This window comes from Rhinolophus sinicus, chromosome 4 (assembly GCF_057876585.1).
Source record: "Rhinolophus sinicus isolate RSI-liver-muscle chromosome 4, RSI-T2T, whole genome shotgun sequence".
NCBI classification, from domain to species: domain Eukaryota; kingdom Metazoa; phylum Chordata; class Mammalia; order Chiroptera; family Rhinolophidae; genus Rhinolophus; species Rhinolophus sinicus.
Genome location: NC_142504.1, coordinates 825,458 through 849,037, shown reverse-complemented (window position 1 = coordinate 849,037; position 23,580 = coordinate 825,458). Strand labels below are relative to the sequence as shown.

The 23,580-nt window shown below is 58.5% G+C and overlaps 2 protein-coding genes across 6 annotated transcripts in view; one reads left to right on the top strand and one right to left on the bottom strand.

Annotated features, from left to right (window-relative positions):
• Positions 1-2,486, top strand: part of NACAD (NAC alpha domain containing) — an 8,110-nt gene extending 5,624 nt beyond the window's left edge. For 3 of the 4 annotated variants that reach the window (XM_074341085.2, XM_074341084.2, XM_019731619.3), the window contains exons 4-9: positions 42-154; positions 224-295; positions 580-726; positions 809-952; positions 1,030-1,152; positions 1,239-2,486. In XM_074341085.2, coding sequence (XP_074197186.2) covers positions 42-154; positions 224-295; positions 580-726; positions 809-952; positions 1,030-1,152; positions 1,239-1,253 — 614 coding nt within the window. In that variant the 3' untranslated portion in view covers positions 1,254-2,486. The remainder of the gene's footprint in view (positions 1-41; positions 155-223; positions 296-579; positions 727-808; positions 953-1,029; positions 1,153-1,238) is intronic. The other variant, XM_074341083.2, reaches the window with a different exon arrangement.
• On the bottom strand, positions 2,450-23,580 carry CCM2 (CCM2 scaffold protein). Of its 2 annotated transcripts, none has more exons than XM_074341089.2 (10): positions 23,404-23,580; positions 14,219-14,392; positions 9,516-9,599; positions 8,932-9,115; positions 8,257-8,393; positions 6,418-6,553; positions 4,311-4,368; positions 3,901-4,096; positions 3,635-3,773; positions 2,450-2,961 (listed from the first exon to the last, which is right to left on the bottom strand). In XM_074341089.2, exons 1-10 carry the CDS (start codon positions 23,431-23,433, stop codon positions 2,687-2,689), a joined length of 1,413 nt encoding a protein of 470 aa, XP_074197190.1. In that variant the 5' UTR covers positions 23,434-23,580; the 3' UTR covers positions 2,450-2,686. The 2 variants fall into 2 exon arrangements, with proteins under 2 accessions (XP_074197190.1, XP_074197192.1); XM_074341091.2 differs by having other exon boundaries at positions 3,901-4,039; positions 23,404-23,578.

The window sequence follows — 23,580 nt, the reverse complement described above, 5'->3', positions numbered from 1 at the left end:
GATGTGGGGCCGGGCCATCCTCACACGCCTCCTGTCCCCAGAGTCACCCCGGGCTCCCAGCTCAGGCCAGCACTCGGACAGCCATGGGGAGTCGTCAGCTGAGCTGGAGGAGCAGGACCAGTCAGGACCACAGGCCGCACAGTGCCTGGCCCAGGTGCTGCCCGGGGAGGGTGCGCCCAGGGCTCCCCACACGCCCTTGGTGCTCAGACTGGCCCTTCCCCAGGCCTCGGCCAGTGGCAGCGAGGACACCGTGGCCAAAGCCAAGCAGAGCCGCAGTGAGAAGAAGGCCCGAAAGGTGTGCTGGGGCCCTGCTCCCTTGGGGAGGAGCCAGGCTGGCCAGACGACCCACCCACTCAGGACCCTTCCCACCCGTGGCTGGCGAATCCCGTCGCTGGGGGCCCTTAGGCGAATGCAGTGATCGGACACGCCAGCCTGAGCCCAACGCCCTGCTCTGCACATGGGGTTCCAGGGTCCACGGGGTCCCCCTCCCCGGCCGTGTGCCGCCGCCCCTGGCCTGCTAGCCCCTCCATTCTGCGGGGACCCAAGTGGCACTCAGGCCTGAGCCTGCCATGCCCCCAGGCCATGTCCAAACTGGGCTTGAGGCAGATCCAGGGCGTCACCAGGATCACCATTCAGAAGTCCAAGAACATCCTGTTTGTCATCGCCAAGCCCGACGTTTTCAAGAGCCCCGCCTCGGACACCTACGTGGTCTTCGGGGAGGCCAAGGTGGGCTGCGGGGCGGGGCGGGGCGGGGCGGGGGCGGGGCTTGTGGCGGGGGCGGGGCTGACAGCTGCGCCCGGTACTGCAGATTGAGGACCTGTCCCAGCAAGTGCACAGAGCCGCTGCTGAGAAGTTCAAGGTGCCCGCGGAGCCCTCCATCCTGGTCCCCGAGTCAGCGCCTGGGCCGCGGGTGAGGCCAGAGTGCGAGGAGGAGGACAAGGACGAGGAGGAGGTGAGGGTCAAGATGGGAGGGGGGACAGACTCCGGCGGGGGAGGGGCAGCCCCAGCACCTCCTGCTGGCCCCTCCAGGTGGACGAGGCTGGGCTGGAGCTTCGGGATATTGAGCTGGTGATGGCACAGGCCAACGTGTCCAGGGCCAAAGCCGTGAGGGCCCTCAGGGACAACCAGAGTGACATCGTCAACGCCATCATGGTGAGTGACTGGCCTGCCTGATACGCCCTGATGCTGGCTCTGCTGACCCCCTCCCCAGCCTGACCCTGTGTCCACATCTCCTGCAGGAGCTGACCATGTAGCCACTGACCCGCTCCCCGGCTCGATCCCTGCCCCCAGCTCTGCTGCTCAATAAATGGGTGTCTCCGCCTCTCTGTTCCTGCTCCAGCTGCTCCCCAACAGCCTCTGGCTAAACGGGTGTGACGGGGCGAGGACACTTCCTGGAGCCACGAAACACCCAAGGACAGTGGTGGTCCTCCCCCATGTCACCCGAGGGTGGTGGTCTTCCCAGTGTCCCCAGAGGATGGTGGACCTTCCCCCTAGTCCAAGGGTGGTGATTCACCCCCGCTGTTCCAGGGGCACTGACTTGGCCCAGAGATTGTAGGCAGTCCGGTCACTGGGCTGTGGCCCAAGGTGTAGCCTGGGGACTGGAGGTCTGTAAGGACGTCCCCACAGGGGCACTGGGGCTGGAGAAGCTGCGGGAAGGCAGTCGCGCCCAGAGTTGGCAGTTAACCCCAAGGGTCTTGGCCCCACTGTGGCCCAGCTCTGTCACCATCTTCTCTTCTCAAAAATACAAGGACACACAGAATGGGGGCTGCTTCCCAGGCAGGAAGGGGGAACCACGTGTTGCTGTGGCCCCTGGAGGGGAAGAAGCAGTTCCTGACAGTCCACATAGATGGCTCACAGGACACCATGTCCCTCTGTGCAGGGGGGCTCTGCCCGCCTTCCCCTCAGCATCCTGCGGTCACCGCCAGGGTCTCCCAGGGTGGAGGCGCTTTCTGGGGCAAGGCCCACAGTCCAGGCTCCACCCGGGAGCCACTCCCACTGCCTCTGCGCATCCCAAGGGCACAGGAGGGGCCGAGCCCCAGGAGCCCACCAGCTTCCCTGAAGACCAGGACCCCAGTCTCCATGATGACAAGCTTAGGGCGGGGGCAGTGCTTCTGATGGTAGGGAGTGGGGTAGGGTTTGATTTGGAGACCACTGGTGATGGCCACTGAGACCTAGGAACTGGGGTCTTGGGCGTGGGGCCAGAGGCCAGCCAGCACCCCTCAGAGAGCTCGGTGCCGGATCCTGACAGTGAGGCCTGACACACCCACAGGTGGCCAGGACACCTGCTCCAGGCCCCACATCCAGGAGGGAAAAGCCCCAACCTGACCCTCCCATTGGCTGGCTTGGGCAGCATCAGTGGAAGGGCAGCCCTGGGCATATGGGTCCTGGGCAGAGGCCAGAGAGGACACCCAGCTCCTGCCAGGATCAGAAACACGCTGGCAGCCAGAGATAAATTATTCACATTGCAGTAAACTTCTTTTAAAGTCTCTGAGAGTTTCAATGGGTTGTCATGTGCAAAAGCGATAGCTGTCCAGGGTCTGGCCCACAGGACCCGCCGGTGCAGGCCGTGTGCAGGCGGCTCAAGGCAGCCCCCGTCCATGCACCAGCGTCGCCGTCACAGCAGAGGGCCAGCTGCACCACTCACATGGGGAGGGCGGACTGGCGGGCACTGACCCTCCCGGCACTGTCAGGCCGAGTCCTGGTCCATGCTGCAGCCCAGGGCCTCGATGTCATTGCTGATGTCCGAGATCATGCGATCCCACTCGTCCCCCTCGGAGGGGGCCGACTGGTCGTCGCAGCTGCCTGCCGTCCTATTCCCATTGGAGGTGGAGGTGGAGCTCAGGGCCCGCCGGCAGCGTCCGAAGCTGTCGGTGATGATGCCACGGCCGTCCTTCACGCCAATGGTCTCCAGGAAGTTCTCGAAGTGCTGGCTGTCCTTCTCAGGGATGAAGGGCCGTAAACCTAAGGATACAGCGCATGCGTGACCCTGCGCCAGCCATGACACCCTGTCGTCCTGGCAGGCAGGCATCCACGCACAGCTGGGAGCTCAGGCCCAGAGCTGTCCTTATGCCCTGGTCAGCTCAAAAGGCCGCCACCCACCCCGGGAGGGCACGGATGCCCCCAACTGAAGGGGTGCTTCTCAAAAAGTCCTGTTGTAGAAAAGCCCCCTGCCCTCAGCCCCTGGGTGGGGCTGCCGGAGCCCTGGGACACTGTGCCGTGGTCGCCCTGTGGGGGCAGGTTTCCAGGTGGAGGAGATAGGAGGGACAATGGGAAGCTGATGGAGGCCTCAAGTGAAGCGTCCCCATCTCTGGGGGGACCACCCACTTCCAGACAAGAGGCGCCTCCCATGTGAGAACAAGATGGAGAGGACCCTCTGACCTGGGGTTAGGGGCCTCAGACCTCGGGCAGCAGCGGATGAGGGCACAACCGGCGTCCTCACACTGTTGGGGGCGGAGCCCAAGATGCCCGTCAAGCAGCCTGTTCTCTAGGGTCAGTGCGGGGAGGCACAGCCGCATCCAGGGTCCGCCCCACCAGCTGGGAACCTGGCAAGGGCTGGCCCCCCAGCTGGCAGTGGTGCCCCTCCCCCAGCACACTCCACTCCCCCCCTGCAGAGCCCTCCCACCCGCAGGCGCACCCAGCAGCAGGAACTTGCGGCTGTCCCCGTAGAGTTGCCGCAGGCTGATACAGAACTCGTGCACCGAGGCCCCGTCACGGTACTCATGCAGCAAGGCGGCGAACTGTTGGATCTCCTGAGACGACAGCTTGGTGCGCAGCTGCGGGGACAGGCAGGCGGAGGTGACGGGAGAGCCACGCTGTGCCCTCCGCCCACGCCGCCTGGGTCCTCCGAGCCTGGGGGCCCCACGCAGGCCTGACAGCAGGTGGCGCTGTGGCACGGCCTACCGTGAGCATGTAGTCTTGCAGCAGCTCCGCGGCCGTGGTGCTCAGCTCGCTCTCACTGGCGGCCTTGGCGTGGGGCACCGTGGGCACACAGAAATTCAAGGGCAACACACCTCCTGTGTGCACGCACTCGGGGAAGGAGCTGCAGGGACACGAGCCGTGGGTGTGCGGCTCCAGCCCTGCCCGTCCCTGTGACACCCTGCAAGACACAGCTGGCACTGGGGGTCTGGGTGGGTGACAGGAAGGGGCCTGCTGTAGAAGGGGGGCCCAGTGGGGGGGACAGAGGACCACACAACCACGCAGACAGGGACCTGGAAGGTGACAGGGCCTAGCAGGGTCTCACAGGAGCAATGACATCACCAGTGTGACCTTGGGGACCCCACGGGGAGAGGAGGTGTGGGCCAGGTGCTCACAAGGTGCTGGCGTCCGTCTCGTAGGGTTCCTTCAGGTCCACCTTGGTGGAAGAGTCATCTATGGAAATGCAGAGCGACCTGCGGTTAGTCGGGGCGGGTGGCGGTGCAGGGCCGGGCTCTCAGCAGGCGGGGGGCACCGGCAGGCCTTCAAGGCAGAGTGTGGGCCTTAGGGAACTCCTCCTGGGGCTTGTGAGACACACACCTGATGGCCTGGGCCGAGGGGCAGGGAGGGCTCCCCAGTGGCCAAGGACAAGAAAAGGCCCGTTTGTAGGTGGCGGCCCCACTAGCAGGCTCCTAGGGCCTGTAATACTTGGTCTTCGCTGCACTCCCCAGGATCACCACGGCCCACTTCCAGATGAAGAACTGAATCACTGCTCATGTGCCTGCCCATGTCACACGGCAGGCAAGGGTACACGCCACAGTCGGAATTGCCAGCTGACCCCCAGCCTGGACCCAGCCCAGCTCCATGCGTGGACGGCTGCTCCCCGAGAACAGACACCCTCAGAACAGCAAAGGGCCTGGTACACAGCCACTCCTCAGGAAACACTGGGCAGTGAGCTCAGGACTGTGTGGCACAAATCGTGAGGGACACGGAAGCACCGTTACATGCAAGTGAGCTAAGAGAGGCGGGTGACACTGCGGGAATGTGCGAGGGAGGAAGAGATGCTGCTGGCAGTGGGAGCAAAGTAAGTGTGGCGGGCAGAGCAGCAGCCCCCAAGAGCACCCACGCCCACACCCGGGACCTGAGACCGTTAGGTGACATGCAGTGGGGAAGGAGGTCGCTCCAAAGCTGACCTAACAGGGAGACTGTCCTGGGCTGTCCGGTGGGCTCTCCACTGTGGAGAAGGGGCAAAGGAGCAGACAGAACAGGGACACAAGGTCATACCCACAACCCTGCCGCTGTAAAGACAGAGGAAACCCCAGAAGCTGGAAAACGCAGGAGCCGGAGGGACAAGCCTGGCAGCACCTGACCCTGGCCAGGAAGACCCTCTAGACTCTAAGCCCCAATCTGTCTGAGCTATGAGATTTGGGTGACCTGTGACAGTGATACAGGACAACTGACATGGAAGAAGCCAGCAGAGGATGCGAGCGTAAGCGTGTGCAGTGTGTGCGACGGGTCTGCGTGCGCAAAGGGCCTGACGCGGCCCTAGCTGCGTACATTGTGTGTTTGCTTCATGAACGTTCCTCTCTGTGTACATTTTAGTAAAAAAAAAAATCTTATTTAAAAAAAGACCCTATTAGAAATTTTAACGCATAAGGCCAAACCAATCACACTGAAATTGAATGTTTACGGCTCAATAAACCACAGGCTACTCACTGGGGCAGCTGTTGGCCACTGGGCCTCAACCTCCCCAGACACAAGAGGACAGACTGCCTGCCTCGCCAGCATTTCTGGGGACATGTGCCGGGAGGCAGCAGGGGAGCCAGCTCTGGGACAGGTCCCCTCAAAGAGCCCCCAACACACAAAGGGGGACTCTGCAGGCTTCGTGCTACTGGCTGACACATGAGCCCTGCGGAGGGGGCAGGGCAGGACGTCCCTGCACAGAAAGGTGACACTGACCCTGGGCTGCAGCTGCATGGTCTCCCATTTCCCTTCTGTGCATCTAACTTACAGCAGCCATGAAACCTCCATGAAACACAGACTTGAAAAGCAGAAGGTTTGGCTGGAGTGGGCTGTGTGCACGCAGCCCATGTGCAGCGGCACGTGGAGGGAGCGCTGCCTTCAGGCCTCCATGCCCCCCACCCCAGCAGCCTTTGTCCTGGGAGGGCCCCCCACTGACCACGAGCCTGGGTGGTCTGAAAGCAGGGTTCTCACAGCCACTCGCGGCCCCAGCGCTGGGAGCACCTCCTGGCCCCCATTCTGAGGGAGGTGAGTCAGCCACAGGCAGTTCCAGAAAAAGTGCTCCGGCCCCGTTATGCAGGAAGCGCCCAGGCTGGCCGTCACCAAACCTGCAGTGCACGTGAACAGTGCGTCTGGAACCAAGGTGGTGACTCCAACCCCCAGGACCCCAGGGCGGTGGCAACATCCCTGCACAAGGACGCTGCCCAGGCGGCATCTCGGGGGACCTGGCTCCCACGTGGCAGCAGCCCCACAGCCCGCACTCACCACTGTGGAGGGACAGGTGGTGGGTGGGTGTCGAGGCCCCGTCAAATATGGCTCTGTCCAGGAAGTCGATGGTGGACTCCGTGTACACAATCTGGAAGACCTGCCCAAGCAGGGAGCACAGCTCCTCCGCGGCCACCTGCCGTGGGGACAGGGCTGCACCTCGCTGGGCGGCTCCCAGGCCCAGCCCCTCAGGTGCCGCATGGTGACCAGCCCACACTAGGATGCTGGCTGCAGCGCCCCCCAGTGCCCTGGCTGGCCAACTCCCTCGCCCAGCCCAGCCTCGGGAGCGGCTGAGCATCCCCCACGCCACGCCTCACACTCGAGCCGCTGAAGCAGGGCCCCTGGGACACCGGGCACTATCTGGAGGGGCTGCTGGTGGGGACAGGCCAGGGCGGTGACCCTCAAGGAGGAAATGCCTGGCTGGAAGGTGGGCCCAGCCGAGGAAGGATGCTGATCAGAGGCCACCTAAGGTGGGGCACAGCTGTTATCGTCTCACAGACGTGGAAACTAAACAGAAGGGCACCAAGATGCTCCCCAAGGCTGGTGGTCCTCACGTAACTAATGGGCCTCAGTCTTTACCTTGCCAATCCCAGGAATCTCCCCACAGGGCACAGCTTGGGGTGCAGGAGAAGCCACCCCCATCAGCAGGGGAGAGAGGGGCGAGGCCTGGGGGCCTCAGCCAGGTGTGTGTGGGGGGGCCTGGGGGCCTCGGCCAGGTGTGTGTGTGTGGGGGGGCCTGGGGGCCTCGGTCAGGTGTGTGTGGGGGGGCCCTGGGGGCCTCGGCCAGGTGTGTGTGTGTGTGGGGGCCTGGGGGCCTCGGTCAGGTGGGAGGGGGGGCCTGGGGGCCTCGGTCAGGTGTGTGTGGGGGGGCCTGGGGGCCTCGGCTAGGTGTGTGTGGGGGGGCCTGGGGGCCTCGGCCAGGTGTGTGTGGGGGGGCCTGGGGGCCTCGGTCAGGTGTGTGTGGGGGGGCCTGGGGGCCTCGGCCAGGTGTGTGTGGGGGGGCCTGGGGGCCTCGGCCAGGTGTGTGTGGGGGGGCCTGGGGGCCTCGGCCAGGTGTGTGTGGGGGGGCCTGGGGGCCTCGGTCAGGTGGGAGGGGGGGCCTGGGGGCCTCAGTCAGGTGTGTGTGTGTGGGGGCCTGGGGGCCTCAGCCAGGTGTGTGGGGGGGCCTGGGGGCCTCGGCCAGGTGTGTGTGGGGGGGCCTGGGGGCCTCGGTCAGGTGTGTGTGGGGGGGCCTGGGGGCCTCGGCCAGGTGTGTGTGGGGGGGGCCTGGGGGCCTCGGCCAGGTGTGTGTGGGGGGGCCCTGGGGGCCTCGGCCAGGTGTGTGTGTGGGGGGGCCTGGGGGCCTCGGTCAGGTGGGAGGGGGGGCCTGGGGGCCTCAGTCAGGTGTGTGTGTGTGGGGGCCTGGGGGCCTCAGCCAGGTGTGTGTGGGGGGCCTGGGGGCCTTGGCCAGGTGTGTGTGGGGGGGCCCTGGGGGCCTCGGCCAGGTGTGTGTGTGTGGGGGGGGGGGCCTGGGGGCCTCGGTCAGGTGGGAGGGGGGGCCTGGGGGCCTTGGTCAGGTGTGTGTGGGGGGGCCTGGGGGCCTCGGCCAGGTGTGTGTGGGGGGGCCTGGGGGCCTCGGCCAGGTGTGTGTGGTGGGGGCCTGGGGACCTTGGCCAGGTGTGTGTGTGTGGGGGGGCCTGGGGGCCTCGGTCAGGTGTGTGTGGGGGGGCCCTGGGGGCCTCGGCCAGGTGTGTGTGTGTGTGGGGGCCTGGGGGCCTCGGTCAGGTGTGTGTGGGGGGCCCGGGGGGCCTCGGCCAGGTGTGTGGGGGGAGGCTGGTCCCAGTTCCCAGCCCTGCTCACCTTGCTGTCTGTGGCCAGGATCACCAGGCAGCACGCCTCCACAGGCCCCACTCCACTCTCTGACAGTGAGCCTGCGGTGAGGCCTCTGGAACTTTCCGCACATAGACTCTGGCTGGGGGAGATGCCGGGGTCCTGGGCTGAGAAGCCAATACCACAGCAGGTTAGGGCAGGTGGGGAGACTGACAGCAGGCTCTGGGCTGCCCCTGCCTGGCTCAGGTGAGGTCAGGCCACACACCCTCCACGGCCTTCTCTAAACCAGGGCAGGAACAGGTGAGAGCCCCGCTGGGTCCCTCGGCCTGGAACGCTTCTGCAGGAGCATCAGCTCAGACACACCCGGCAGCAGGCTGGCCCCACCATCTGCCAACTGGGTGACCTTCGCCCGTCCCTGCACCTCCAAACACTGGTTGGGCTGAGGCCTAACCACAGAGTCCTGCTGCCTTGACCAGGACGACACCCCAGTGTCCTGCAGGGGGCAGTGCGGGACAGAGCCCAGGCCTGCGAGGCTCGAAGTGACAGTGGCTGGACTCAGCACTGTGCCTGGGGACTTGGGGACAGAAGGGCTATCCGGTGGGCACAGTGGGCAGCAGCGGCTGACCCAGGACTGCAGACCCTGAGTCCCCTCAGCGGGGAGCGCGTGGCTCCTGCCAAGGCCCCGCCCCTACCCCAAGTCCGCACCTGTCTTCAGCACCACCAGATGCGAGGCGTCGTCCCGCACGTAGGACACGGCAGCGATGTCATGGATGGGGACCCTGAGGATGGTGTCCTCCCCGTCCCTCCAGGCCAGCTTGACATTGTAGGCAGACAGGCTGATCACCGCATCGTGCTCCTGGGTCAAGTGTCCGGGGAGCTGGTGCGCTCTCTGGAAGGGACCACAGGGCGTCAGACACGCGGAGCCCACCTGGGCCCAGGGCCTGACCGTGGTCACCACGTGGCCTACTCCACATTCACTTTCAGACCTGTGGTGCAGGGTTTGCCTGATTGAAAACGTGAAGTCTGAAAACAACCCCAAACCATGAGGAGCACGTCTGGGGAATAAAGCTCATGCTCAGACCGAGGAACTGACTTTATGTTCAAGGGCACCCACAGTCTGAGGTACTCTGTCAGCCCACACAACCATGAGGGCCCAGGTCAGAAAGTGGGGTTGGGGGTGGGGAAGGCAAGGATCAGAGGTCAGGGTTGGGAGGTGGAGGCCGAGAGTCAGAGGTAGGGTCAGCAGTGAGAAGGCTGAGGGTCAGCGGTCAGGGTCAGCGGCAGGTTACCTTCGCACTATCTATGAAATGCAGGATCTCGGTCCTACTGGAAGGGTTCAGGTATCCGGGTATGGATGTTAACTGACCTAAGTACTGAGAGAGAGAAAAGAGACAAAGTCTGTGAGGAGGGGCACAGCCAGCCCTGCTGGATCCACAGGAGCACTGCCAGCCTCACTCCTGCCACCAGCCCGCTGCCGTGAAGCGAGGCCCCTAGGAAGGGCTCTGAGTGCTGAGTAGGCGGTGCTGGCGGGTGGCGGGGGGGGGGCGGGCAGGCCACACTTGCGGCCACGCTGCATCGGCGCTGTCAGGAGTCCTGCAAGGTCATTAACTTGATCGCATGCACTAGATGCACAGTGCAGGCGGCGGGGTGAGGACTGACAACAGAGGTGAAGTGACACGTGGCCACGAGCACCTGGCTCAGCCAGGTCTTCCTTCAGCATGTGGGAGGTCTGAAAGCGGACACGGCAAGTGTCACTAGTGCTCACGCCATGCCTGTACCACTGACTGACACGGGTTGTCATGAGTTTGTAGTGGTTACTGATTCCTTCCCAGAACAGGCCTCCTGCACACAACACTCCCCAGTCTTTCACCAACTCGCATACTTAGGGTCACTGCTACAGAGGGGTGACACTGGGCTTCTGACCGCAGCGCGACATGTGAAGAGCTTGGAAGTCGCCATCACCCCGTGAGCACAAGAAAAAAGCTGAAGAGCTCTTCTTCGACCCATCGGACAGCGAGACAGTAAGGTGAACGCTGCCCTAGAGACTGAGGAGAGCGACCGGGCGCCAAGTGCTGGAACGGGGCATCCACGGCTATTAGGCAACAACTGTGGGACCAGTCGCATGGGCAACAAAGAAACAGACAACTGACCTTCATGAAAATCTAAAAAGTTTGTACATCGAGACACTATCCATACAGTAAAAAAGCAACCTACAGAATGGCAGAAAACATTTGAAAGTCATGTCTGATCAGGAGTTAGTATAGTACCCCAAACGTATAGAGAACTAGAAGTTAACAACAAAATCTGATTCCAAAACGGGCAAAGGACTTGAATAAACATTTCTTCAAAGAAGACGCGCACATAAATGGCCAACAAGCACAGGAGAGGTGCTCGGCATCACTGATCGCCAGGGAAACACAGATCAAAACCAGTCAGATACCACCTCACACTAATAGGATGGCTGTCATCATAAAAGAAAACCAACAGAAAGTACTATGTGTTGGACAGGACGTGGAGAAATGGGGACCTCATGCCCTGTTGGTGGGAATGTAAAATGGGGCAGCCGCTGTGGGAAATGGTATGGAGGTTCCTCAGAAAAATTAAAGCTAGGGCAGCAGGATGGCTCAGTTGGTTAGAGTGCGAGCTCTGAACAACAGGGTTGCCAGTTCAATTCCCACCATGGGATGGTGGGCTGCACCCCCTGCAACTAAAGATTGAAAACGGCTACTGGACTTGGAGCTGAGCTGCGCCCTCCGCAACTAGATTGAAGGACAACGACTTGGAGCTGATGGGCCCTGGAGAAACACACTGTCCCCCAATATTAATATTCCCCAATAAAAAAATTTAAAAAGAAAACAAACAAAAACCCCCCAAGCTTTCTTTAAAAAAGGAAAATGAAAACTGGAGCAATCCCACTTCCGGGTATTTACCCCTTAGAAATGAAAGCAGGGTTCACAGCGCACGACTCACAGTGGCTAAAACACAGAAGCAACACAAGGGAGCATCGGCAGATGACGGACAAACAAAACGTGGTGTGTATATTTATATACACAAATATTATTCCGCCTTAGAAAGGAAGGAGACTCTGACCCAGGCTACGCAAGCACGGGCCGCGGGACAGTGTGCTGAGTGACATAAGCCCGTCACAGACCGACAAATCCTGTGCATCCTTGTACAGTTCAGAGACAGACAGTAGATGTGGTGCCAGGGGCCAGGGACAATGAGAAAGTTCTGGAGAAGATGGCTGCAGAACTATATGCTTGCACCAATGCCACTGACATGTACCCCTAAACATGGTAAAGATGGTAAATTTTATGTTAAGTGTATTTTACCACAATAAAAATAATTTTATCTTGTTAGCTTTACTTAATAACTTCATTTGCTAAAACCTTTTAAATCATGATTATACTGTATATTAGCTATCACTCTTAGCTTTCTTTCATCCAAAATGATTAATTTTGTATTTTCCTTCAAATGGCAATAATATGCCTAGTGCTTTGCCGAAATGAAAGTGCCCTGGGGCTGTGTCAGCAGGACAGCGCTGGGTCTGCCCGGCTCCCAGGGTTGAGGACACAAGTCAGCTCTGGTCCTCTTCCTCACCGAGCCACCATGCTCCAAACTCAGCCGACAGACCTCCAACGAGGCCTCCTCCTTCACAGAGGCGAGTCCTCTCTCATCTGAGATTTTTTTCGCTGTAAAATATTTATCATAAAACAACCTTTATCAATAAAGGAAACAGCAGGTCTCACCCGTCATAACTCCAGGAGGGACAACCTGCAGACAGTTCTCAGTCCTGACCGCACCCAGGGCCTCCCGCGGTGCTGTGGGGTGGGGGGCAGGCCACACCCTCTGCGGGAGATGGCACAGGGCGCTGTACAATGGAGGGCACAGCCTCCGAGGGATGGCTGTGATGGATGTGAGAAACCAAGGGGACATCTGACTGCCGGTCACATCAGCTCGGTCAGCCCAGGTACCAGTGAAGACAACACAGCAGCCAGTGTCGGTGAGCTCACCACTTCAGCTTAAGCAGCGTAAAATGCTTCCAGAGAAAACTGCCATTGTGTTCAGTGAGCCCAGGTCAGCCACCCTGCAACGTCTGCTTTGCCCTTGTGGGACAAGTGTCCGCAGGCAGAGCCTGCGCCCTGCTGGGCAGGGCACAGTGGGGCGTGCCCTTGTCACGGCCTTGTCCATGGCCTGGCCTGCAGCAGTGGCCCAGCTGAGGGTCAGAGACAGGATGCCTCCCGGATGCCTCGCTGGTTCCTTTCTGGGCGGAGCCCGGCTTCGATCTGCGTCCTCCACTCTCGCAGTGCCCTCCAGCTTCCTCAGGAGGCGCTCTGGGCTCGCAGCTCCGGGACTGACTTCCGGGTCACTGTGCGTGATCCTGGTCTGAGCCAAGACCCTCGGCGGGTTCCGCGAGGCTCGCGTTCCTGCCTCGTGAGCTCCTCCCACCCCCCTCCCCATTCTTTCTGCTCCTGGGCTGATCCGATAACTTCTTTGTTTCTCTCTTGCATCTTTTCTTTACTAATTTTCTATCTCTTTGTCTTTTGGTTAGTCTTTCTGGATGATTTTCTTGACTTCACCTTTCGGTCCGCTAATGAATTTTTAAATTAAATGCATTGGGGTGACATTGGTTAATAACACTGTAAGTTTCAGGTGTACAATTTACAACACGTCATCTGTGTACGGCACTGTGTGCTCACAGTGCAGGCTAGCCTCCTTCCATCACCATGTATTTAGCCTCTTCGTCCTCCCTGTAATGAACTTTTAAGATGTACAATTAAGATACTTGTAATCCCGGGGCCGGCCCGGTGGCTCAGGCGGTTAGAGATCCGTGCTCCTAACTCCGAAGGCTGCCGGTTCGATTCCCACATGGGCTAGTGGGCTCTCAACCACAAGGTTGCCGGTTCAATTCCTCGAGTCCTGCAGGGGAGGGTGGGCTCTGCTCCCTGCAACTAAGATTGAACACGGCACCTTGAGCTGAGCTGCCTCCCAGATAGCTCAGTTGGCTGGAGTGCGTCCTCTCAGCCACAAGGTTGCCGGTTGGACTCCCGTAAGGGATGGTGGGCTGCGCCCCCTGCAACTAGCAACGGCAACTGGACCTGGAGCTGAGCTGCGCCCTCCACAACTAAGACTGAAAGGACAACAACTTGACTTGGAAAAAAGTCCTGGAAGTACACACTGTTCCCCAATAAAGTCCTGTTCCCCTCCCCCAATAAAATCTTAAAAAAAAAAAAAAAAGATACTTGTAATTCCAAAGGCTGTTGTCTCCACCTTTTCTTCATGTTAAAGGAGATTTTATTTCATCATTCACAATGTTTCCTCTTATCTTTCTGAGAATATATGTTTTTATTTCCCCCCTATTTTCCACATTGTTGCTGTTTCATTCGCATATACCTCCTGAGATTGTCTTGGGCTCTACCATCAAGTTAAATGTTTTCCCCAAATGCACACAGGCCCCGGGCTGCCGGCGACACGGCCATGCGCACAGGCCACCGACTATCGGCTGTTCTCAGTACGGAGGCAGCACCTCTACAGCAGCTCAGCTCCCCCAGAAAAAGCACCCCCAGGACCGTCTTGCAGGAGAGGCCTGGTTCTCACCATCCTCATCCACAGTCTTTCACTCAATTTTCTGGTCTTTGCTCTGGGTCTCCCCATCATCCTCGGTGCCAGGTGTCCCCACGTCTGCTCCAGGACACCTCCCAGCTCCCCTTATGCCGGCCAGGTGAGAGTGGCCCCCGCCAGGACACAAAGTTCCCCGCGCACCGAGCCGGCTCCGCCTGCTCATCAGGCCTGCACTGCTACTCTGCGCAGGGCCCCCTTTCTGTTCTGACCTCATGGCTCTGCACCTTTGTATTCACTTATTGGCTGTCATGAGTTTGGGGGAGGGACTATCCACAAGAGTCCTGGCACAGGCTGGACGGCATGCGGGAAAGCCACACGCACAGCGCAGCTCTCCGCCTAGCCAAGGACGCCAAAGGCAGCAGGCCCGTACCTTCACCTCCTTCTCGATGTAGTCGCTCAGCAGTCTGTCGGGCTCCACACGCTCAGGCACCGACAGCACCACCGTGTGCAGCGGGCGCCGCTCAGTCACCTTCTCCTGGGCTTTCTTGTCTCTGCTCTTCTCACCTTTCAGGAACACTCGTTTAAAAGGCGACACGATTCCAGGCTGCAGGGAGAAACGGCAATGGATGCAGCGATTACTCACGTAGGCTTCGCGTCTGCCCGTGGCTAACACGCAGAAGTGGCCACAAGCAGCCTGTCCCCTGCAAATGGGTGCTAGCCGTGCCACGCTGCGGAGGACAGCACTGGACGCCCAGGCTGGTGGCTGGGTTCCCTGGGCCAGCTCACAACCAGCGGGGGGCCTGAGCCTTTACCTGTTCCCCTGGAAGGTCAAGGGCCAATTCTCAGTGAGGGGGAAGAGGGCAGAAAGTGGAAGACTGCCCCAGACAACAAAGTACAGCATCATCCGACCTCCTGCTCCACTGGTCACTTCGCCCCAGGATCTGAGAGGGTGGGGCAGGTGTGGCCAGGACGGTGGTGACAGCAGCCATTAGCAGAAGTCCCCTGCCTTTCCTCATGTAGGAACACAGCATGAGCTCCCTCTGCCAGGCCCTCAGGGGCTCCGGGCTCAGGGACCAGTGTGGGCGACCTCACACCCTGGTCAGTGTCTAGATGGCCCTGGGGGCTAATGCTATAAGCAAAGTAAATGTCAGAGCAAGAGTTGGGGGTGGGAGAATAGGGTGAAGCCTGCCTGTGAGGCCAGGAGGCCTGCCCGTCTCCCCTGTAACAGCAAGAAGCCCTGAAGTACCGCCTCCTTGCCCCACAGTATCCCCGCCAGGGCAGAAGCAAAAACCACTTAATGAACATTTGTCTGGGGCCTGGGCAGGCCAGACATCAGGAAGGCCCTGCAGGTACATGAGGTGCAGTCCCCACCCTCGCAGTCTCAGTCACACAGGAGACATACGCCCAAAGCAGATGGACAGGAACTACATCCACAGTGAAATCACTGGCCCAGAGCCTCCACGGTGAGCTTCACCCAAAGTGACCTGTTTGTAAAGGTGCCGCCTGGGCGACCAGGCCGACGGTGAGGAATCGGCTGCCGCAGGCGTGTGGGGCGCGGGGAGCTGCCCCTACAACCGGCCACACACGACCCCAGCTGAGCATGGACTCAGCTTTTCCAGAAACAATGAGCAAAAGGGCACCTCAGGGTTTGGGGCTGGTGTTACTTTTGCACATGAAATGTAAAGGGAAGTTCTGGCTGAACAATGAAACAGGAACCATCAAGGACATTCTGACACAGAACCAGGGCTGCAGTGACTGACAGTGGCTGGCTTAACCCGCCGGAGGTCTCCCGATCACAGCTTCTGAGGGCACTGTTAGGCTTGCAGTCTGTGGGGACAGAGTCCCAGAGAGCAGTTTCCCGGCTCTCGGCCTCACGTAGAGGGGTGCTGGCTCGGGTAGTAGATGGCCATCAGCTGTCACCAGTTAGCCATTAGCCACAAATATAACTGCCGTGGCTATGCTAGGAGGTTGGTTGGCAGAGAAGCGGACGGCGGGTTGCGGATGACACGGTTAGCGAGCGTGGTGAGCAAGTGGATTGCGGATCGCGATGATCCCACTTCCTGTGTCTCGCCTGGCCACCAGCGAGACTGGGGTGCAGGAAGACCCCTCGTTGGGGTGCTGGCGGATGTTTGCTTTTTTGTCTCCAACCCAGCCGCCAGCGAGAACATAATGGTATGACTCCCCTATCCCTGGCTCCGTGGGTGTTCCTTTTTGGCCTCACCATGTCCTGCGTTCTTGTGTGGGGAGCAGAAGCTGGGACCCCGCCTGACACAGTCATTCACCCGTCACTGAGCAAGACATTTCCTGAGTCCCCAGGTGCATCATCACCATAATGATCTTTGGGTCTTTGACCCTGAAAGACAGAAGCACCAGCTCCGCCCAAGAAGGAGCACGACGCTTCGCGATGGAGCCCGGCCAACCAAGAGAGGCCTTCCTCAGGAGCTGCACAGGCCCCACAACGCGCAGGACTCAGAGCCCCCAGCCCTTCCACTGATCCGAGTCCCACCACAGACACTGCCCTGGGCCACGTGCTCCTCCTGGGCTGTGGACGCGGTTTCTCCTGGCCTTTTCCCAACTCATGCTGGGACTCAGATCTTGGGCCTGAGCACAAGTCCACATGCAGGCTTCTCTTTCCCAGCAGCGCTGACACCTGCTGCCTCTTATCCCACCCACAAACAGCTGCGCACCTCGCCACCGTCCGCCCCGAGCCCAGTTCTCAGACCCGGAAGCCAGCGGAACACCCCCATTTTCCCAAACCGGGGGCCACGGGGCCGGGTCGTCTGGGCTCACGATGCCCCTGGGGAACCAAATGATCATTTTAGACAGTTCTCCACACACCAGCTTGCACCCACCTCGTCCTCCATGGACTGCCCCTTTGGGAAGGCTATCAGGGGAGGGATTTCTGTGGAAGAATTCTGGCTCCTCCCCTCCTCTGCCAACAGGCACCGTGCATTCGCCTGCTCGCTCTGATCTTGTTGAAAAATATGGTCAGATGTGAGCCTCCCTCTGAAGAGAGCAGTGAGGGAACCGGAAGAACAGAAACCACAGCTTCCGCCCCCACCCCACCCAAGCCGCTCACTGGAGTCCCAAGAAGAGCTGACAAGGCGGCAGCACCCACAGCCGGTAAGGGAGCCAGCGTGTCCCCTCGTCCCAGGGCCAGCGTCGCCTTCCAGAGCCACCTGTGTGTCTTCTCCTGAGAACTGTTCCCGTCTCCTGCCTGTCGTTCCCTCATTCTATTTTTAGAAGAACCTTATAAATGGGACGTTTACCTTTTGTGTGACAAGCTGCAAATATTTTTCTGGATCTGTTGTCCTTTCACTTTGCTTGTGCTGATGTTCTCAGGTCTTGGGTCACTGCACTCACTGCTTCTGGAGTTTGAGGAATAGGTAAGAAAGCGTCCTCATCTTCCAGGTCACTGAAGAATCACCCACCTTTCTACCCGGTACTTCTATGGCTGGTTTGCTTTTATCTAAGTCTCTGAACCGTCTGTTCTGTGTCCTGGGGTGCAATAGGAAGGGTGGACCTACTGTGTTCCTTTCCACATGCCTGCCCGGGTGCCCACGGCCGCCATTAATCAGATGCCCCCTGTGGCAGGGTGCCACTTCCCTGCCCCTCGGTCTCCCTAAGCAGTGCTGTGCCTGCATTTTCTCCTGTTCCTGCTCCCAGGACAACCCACAGCTTCACTGGGCATGACAGCCTGACCCGGTCTGTGTCGCTCCCTCCTACTCTTCTTTTTCAGACATTTTCTGGCCGTTCTTGCTTGTTTGTAACATTGTAAACCAGACCCGACTGCAGAGTTAATGGTCATGGCACACAGGACATACTAGATTTTTGGAAAACACTAGCACGGAATTTTCAACTACGGAATGGGTAATAAAGAGTCAAATAAATAAATTTCTCTTTTCTTCACAAGTAACAACATAGGTGACACAGCACCTCCCAGCACGAGGGAGTGACACCCACGCCGGGTTTCCCTGAAGACCAGTAATGCAGCGGATCACACTGCTGGTTCCCACACACTTGCAGGAGTCACCTGTTCTTCCCGCCCCCGGGGTTACGAGATACCACAGTTCACCACCCTGAGCTGCGAACAAAAGCCCAAATCCCAACTTCCCACTTATTAGAGAGGATTGTTTTCACCGCACACATCCAATACCTGCGATCAAATGCCCTAGTTCTTAAGACAGTCCCACAAACCACTGCGCTCAGACGCACTTAGGGGAGAACTGTCACATTTTTGGCACTGGCACAGAGCTAAGGGAAAAATCTTTTTATTTCTACTAAACTGACACATCCACATCTCACCTTCCTCACTCTGCGGCCTGTGAAACCTGAGCAGCGCACTTGAGGAACAGCAGCTGTCCCCATGGTGGGTCAGAGGGAGGGATGACCCTGAGAGCCCAGTGAAGGAACCACTGTGCTCCGGCAGGGCCGGCCCGGGCCACACGAAAGGCCCACAGGGAGTGCGCTCTGGACATGCACAGAGCAAAGGGCAGGTGACCCGCCACTCTGAGTCACCTGTCCGCCCGCGTCTGGGGCCACGGTGGAGCCCAGGTCTTCAGCTCTAGGCCAGATGGAGGTCAGGTCGCAGCACGTGTGCAGTCCCAGCCCAGGACTACCACGTTAGACCCTGTCACAGTAGCCTGCCGGCCTGGGCTTGCTTCAGAGTAACCTGCTGTCCTTGTCCAGGGACAGAAGATAACAGACCACAGCTCAAGCAGCACACACTCCTCCCCTCCTAGGGCTGGAAGCTGCTCGGTCAGTGCAGGTCTCTCTCCTGGGCTGGAGCCGGCATCTTCTCCCTGTGTCCTCAACAAGCTTATCCCTCTGCCTGCACACCCCTGGGGTCCCTTTGTCCAAGTTTCCTCTTCTTACGAGGATGTCAGTCATATGGGACGGGAGCCGCCCTGGTGACCTCATTTAACCTCAATCACCTCGTTCAAGCCCCATCTCCACACAGACCCACTCTGTGGTGCCGGTGCCAGGGGTAGGGCTTCCACACCAGAACTGGGGGGACGCTGCTTGGCGCACAGCACCGGGAGCGGGGGGGGGGGGGGGGGGCACGACTGTGCCTGACATTGGAGCCCAGTGACATCTCATGATTTTCTCTACACTTGGGCTTGAATTCTTCACAACAGAAAGGTTCCTTACGCGCTCTTATCATAGCACGCTTCCTAACGGTCCCCCTCACCTGTCCTCTGGGCTCCGCTGCAGGCCCTGTGGCCCCCGAGCTCACTGTGTCCCCAGCATGTGTGCCGGCACACTGCCAATGAGCCATCCTCAGGAGAAATGAAAACCCCTAGCAGCTCCAGCTGCAGGCAGGGCCCAAACCAGACTGCACCGCAGCCCTCCAAGCACTCGTCTCACCCGACCTCCCCTGCTCCTGAAGGTCACACCACGTCTCATGTGGAAATGGCAGGTGCCCCCATCTCTGAAACACTAGCACTGGCCCTCAGTCTAACGCCACGCAAGCAGCTCACACTCCAACGAAATGCAGCCCTCAGCCACCTTCTCGCTGTTCTCAGCATGTCACCGGCACTCAGCTAGTAACAGGATGATTCCACGCTGGTCGGGAAAGTGACAACACTTACTGCTGACTCCTGGCTCACTGCGGTGTGGATGAGCGCCATTGCTGACAGAAATGACAAGGGGACCAAACCTGCTGGCTACGAAGCCACTTGTCCCTGAGCTCACAGGGCAGAGTGCTGAGTGGCGCTCTCCACACCACCCTCCCCTCAAATGATGCTCCGAGCAGTAAGAGAAGCATTGCGAGGTCCCGATGTGCTTTCTAAATCTCCACTGAGACGGTCCCTGGGTCACAGGATCTGACTGAGAGGGACCAGACAGTTCCTGATGTTGACAATTAATGAACACACAGCACTATGTAAATGGTAACTCCCCGACCACAGGGACAAGTGTGACATTTGCTAGTCTGTCTGCACCGTCCACAGGCCACCTGACCTACGGTCTCCACCTGGTACCTCCTGCCTGGTCTTCTGGCCGCCTCGCCCTGGGGCTCCACACTACCACCCAAGAATCACTGTACCAACTATCCGAGAGCAAAGATAAAACGAGGTAGAGGCTCAAATTCACTTTGGTAACCCACGTTACGGCTATGCCGGCTATAGGGCCAATTTAATTATAAAAGCAACTTAGTAGGTCATGACCTACTCTCTAATGAAAAAACGGAAACAAAACAGAATTTTTAAAAATTGGAGCACATTACGTGTAGGAAGTACTATCTCTTTACACTTTCATTTCAGCTATGCAAATGTTTACACACACATGCGTGTACACACCAAGGAGAAAGCATGCCTGCCTGATGGCTGGAGTTATAGACTTTTAAAAGATGCTGGTCGAGCTCAAGCTTCCAGCCCTTTGGACACTGGCTGAGGGATGATTTGTTAGTTACAGGAGCTGAGAAGCCAGGCCCATACATAACCTCTGGGATCTTTTCTCCCCACCTTTTATATGGAAACTCAAAAATTCATAAAAGTAGACAGAATGATGAATAATGAATACCCACTGCAAAAACATTCAGCTATCCCCTCTTTCTTTTTCTAGTTTAAGTAACACCAATCTCAGAAATCACGTAATTTTGCCTACAGAAATCTCAGCATGTGTGTCTATCAGATAAAACTTGACAAAACATAGCACAAATATTAAACTGAATGAAATTAGTAATAATTCCTTATATGTAGTATCCAATCCTACATTTCCAGGGTAGCTTATCGCCCCTTTTTTAGTTGAACAATATAAATAAAGTAGATCAATATAAAAATACTAAATTCGTTTAGGCTGAAATCACGGCCACCAGCAATGCGACCTACAGCCTGACAGCACTTCCCATGGGCTGCTCATCTGAGTCAAATGTTTCTATAAAACGTTACATATCCAACGAAAGTGTACACCAGTTTCTTACAAAAGGAGTTACATCCTGTTGGTGTCAAAACACGTGGCACTCGGTCCGTTGGTAAGGAGGCAACCTTATTCTCCAAACCGCAAATCAGGACTTGTGGTCTGAAAGGTACCAGTCAGTGGCTCCAGGGACACCCGTGCGGGAGAGGGGCCCCCAGCAGGCCCATGCCTCTAGCATCCAGCAGACTTCTCTGTCCACACGCTCACCCCCAGACACGCCAGCACCTACCCACCTCCCGCCAGCTCCTCCCGCATGCCATCTCCCAGCTCCTTCCACGGGGCATGATAGGCTCAAGTCACCCCCATTCTGTGTGCCAAGGTAGCCTGAGCAAGCACAGGATCATACTTGGGGCCACTGGACACGAAAACCGCTCCGACCTGCTGGTGTCTGGCAGCTCGCAGTTTCCTGTCCTGAAGAATTAGGCCACGTTAGAACCAGCCTGAGTAACTGTTTGACGACCACCCAGACAAATGTCTGAAGACCCGAAGAGGCCACCCATCCACGTTTTAAAGGTTTAACACTGCGTTTTGGGAAGGTCACTTAAATGTCCAGCCTGGACTTCCATAAAACTGTTAAGTCCTTACTCCTGCTGTTTTAGCTTGAACTTGTGTATACGGTTTAAAATAGGTGTCTCTGGTTAGTCCACCACAATGTGAACAACTTAAACACCAAATTTCATGAGCTGGAGTTGACCTCACACCGAATGGGGGAGCAGAGCAGGAAGGGCCCACCAGCTTGGGGCTGGCAGAGCAGTGGGTCAAGTGTGCTAAGTTGTGGACTGGGTAGGACTCCATGCCCCAGGGCGTGCGGTCCCCAGGGCGAGCGGTGGGCCCTGTGGGAAAATGAGCTAGGGCAGTGGCAGAATACAGAGAAAACAGAAAACTCCTGGCTTAAGCAACTATGTATCCTCTAGTAGAAACAATGAATCTCTTCTGATAGAGACAATGAAATTCTTCAGTAACCCTCTCTATGAGGAAATCTTTCCACTGTCCCCAACTCCAAAATTCTTGAGTTTTACTAGCTTTTCACTTCTATTCCACAAGCTCAGGAATGTCTTACTGCCTCTGTCTGTCTCTCAACGTTGCTGAATGTTGTAATGTTTCTACCAAAGCTGGTAGAAGGTTCTGGAAGAAATTCAGTCTACCCCATCCTTCCCTGTCACTGACAGGTTAGCACCCACTTGAAAGGGTAGGTGCTAACCTGTCAGTGACTCTCCTTAGCAGGTAGGAAGAGAGTTTGGCCTAAGTGTGCAAGATGCTGTGTGGCCAGGACTGCTCCTGTGCTGGCACTGAGCTCACTGTTACAGAAGAAGGCTGGTGGCCAGGAGTGCTGGTGACACGCCATGTACGGGCCCTGGCCTACCTGTCTGAGACAGGGAAGGAGGGAATTGACTGAATTTCTTCTGGAGCCTTCTACCAGCTTTGGTACAAACCTTAAACGCAGCTCTCCCCCTTTACAGGGGGCAGCATCCCTCTGGGGACTGACGCTTGAGGCTGAATCACTTCCTTGGGCTGTTTTCCAAACATAAACCATCTTTTAACGTAGGTATCTGCAACAGCCACTGCACTCAAGTTAGATACGTGTGTTCATAACCTAGAACAAGGAGTGAAGACAGTGAGAGAAGCAGCACCGTGCACCACCCTGAACAGCACTGGATGGTATGCAGCTCTGTAAAGTGGGGTGCCTTGTAAAACAGGGCGATGAGGAAGTAACTCCCACGAAGAGCACAGCTGGCTCTGAGGAGCAGGGGGTGGGAAGGTCACAGGACTCATCAAAGTCTGTTTTAAACTTAAACATGCAAGTGCAGACACACACGTTTATTAAAATGAAAATGATAGGAAAAGAAAAAGAAAATGATAGGTAAGACACTTATGCAGGTCATAAAGCCTGTATTTGAAAAACAAACATTTCTTGAAACCCATTTTCCGTTTTAATGGTAACTTAGCCCACGTGGTATTTCAGTCTCAACATGTTGAGCTTCTGTATCAACTACTCTGGCCCATAATTAAAGCCATATTTTAAAAACTACATAAACTAAGGAGCCCCTTGAACTATGTCCGAAATCCAATTGCCAAATGTAACGTCACTGAGATCACTTGGATGTCATTAGGGAGACCAAAACCCAACCCGGGAACAGGCTGTGCACGGCTGGACCGCGGGCAGCCTCAGCTTTCACTTCCTATCAAAAATCTGAAGTCACTAAGCAGCAAACGTTCCTACATTAAGCTTGCACCCATTGTGTCTAAGGTTCCAACCTGGAGGGCTCTTCCGCCCCTAAGCAGGGCCAGCTCCTCCGCGGCCCTGGCCACTGCCCCCGGGGCAGGCCAAGCGGAGAGCCTGGCCTGGGGGGCCTTACTGGCCGGAAGGGGCGGAAAGGCGTGGCTCCTTCCTCCCCCGCCCGGCCGGCCGGCAGAGGACCACCTAACCGCATTGTCCCGGGCCGCGCCTCCTACCCGTCCGCGAGACCCGCTCCCGCCGCCCACCCGGCCTGACCGTGCGCCGCCCACCCGGCCCGGCCCGCCCGCCACGCTCACCCCGTGCGTGCGCCCGCACCTCCCTTCCCGGGCCGCCCCGCGCCCCGCGCCGGCAGACCGACGGGCTGCGGGACGGAGCCTCCCAGCGCCCCCGAGCCCCGGCCCCTCCGCCCTGCGCCCCGGGCTCCAGCCCGCCCCCCGCCCAGCCCTCGGAGGACGCACCTTCTTGCCCTTCTTGCCCTCCTCCTCCATGTCGCCGCGAGCGGTCCCCGCGGCCCGGCCCGCCCCGGGAGCCCCGCGCCCCCCGCGCCGCTACATGCTCGCCCTGGCCCCGCGGCCGCTGGAGCCGCGTTCCTGCGCCGCCCGCCCGCCGCCCGGCCGTCGTCTCCACCCGCGGCC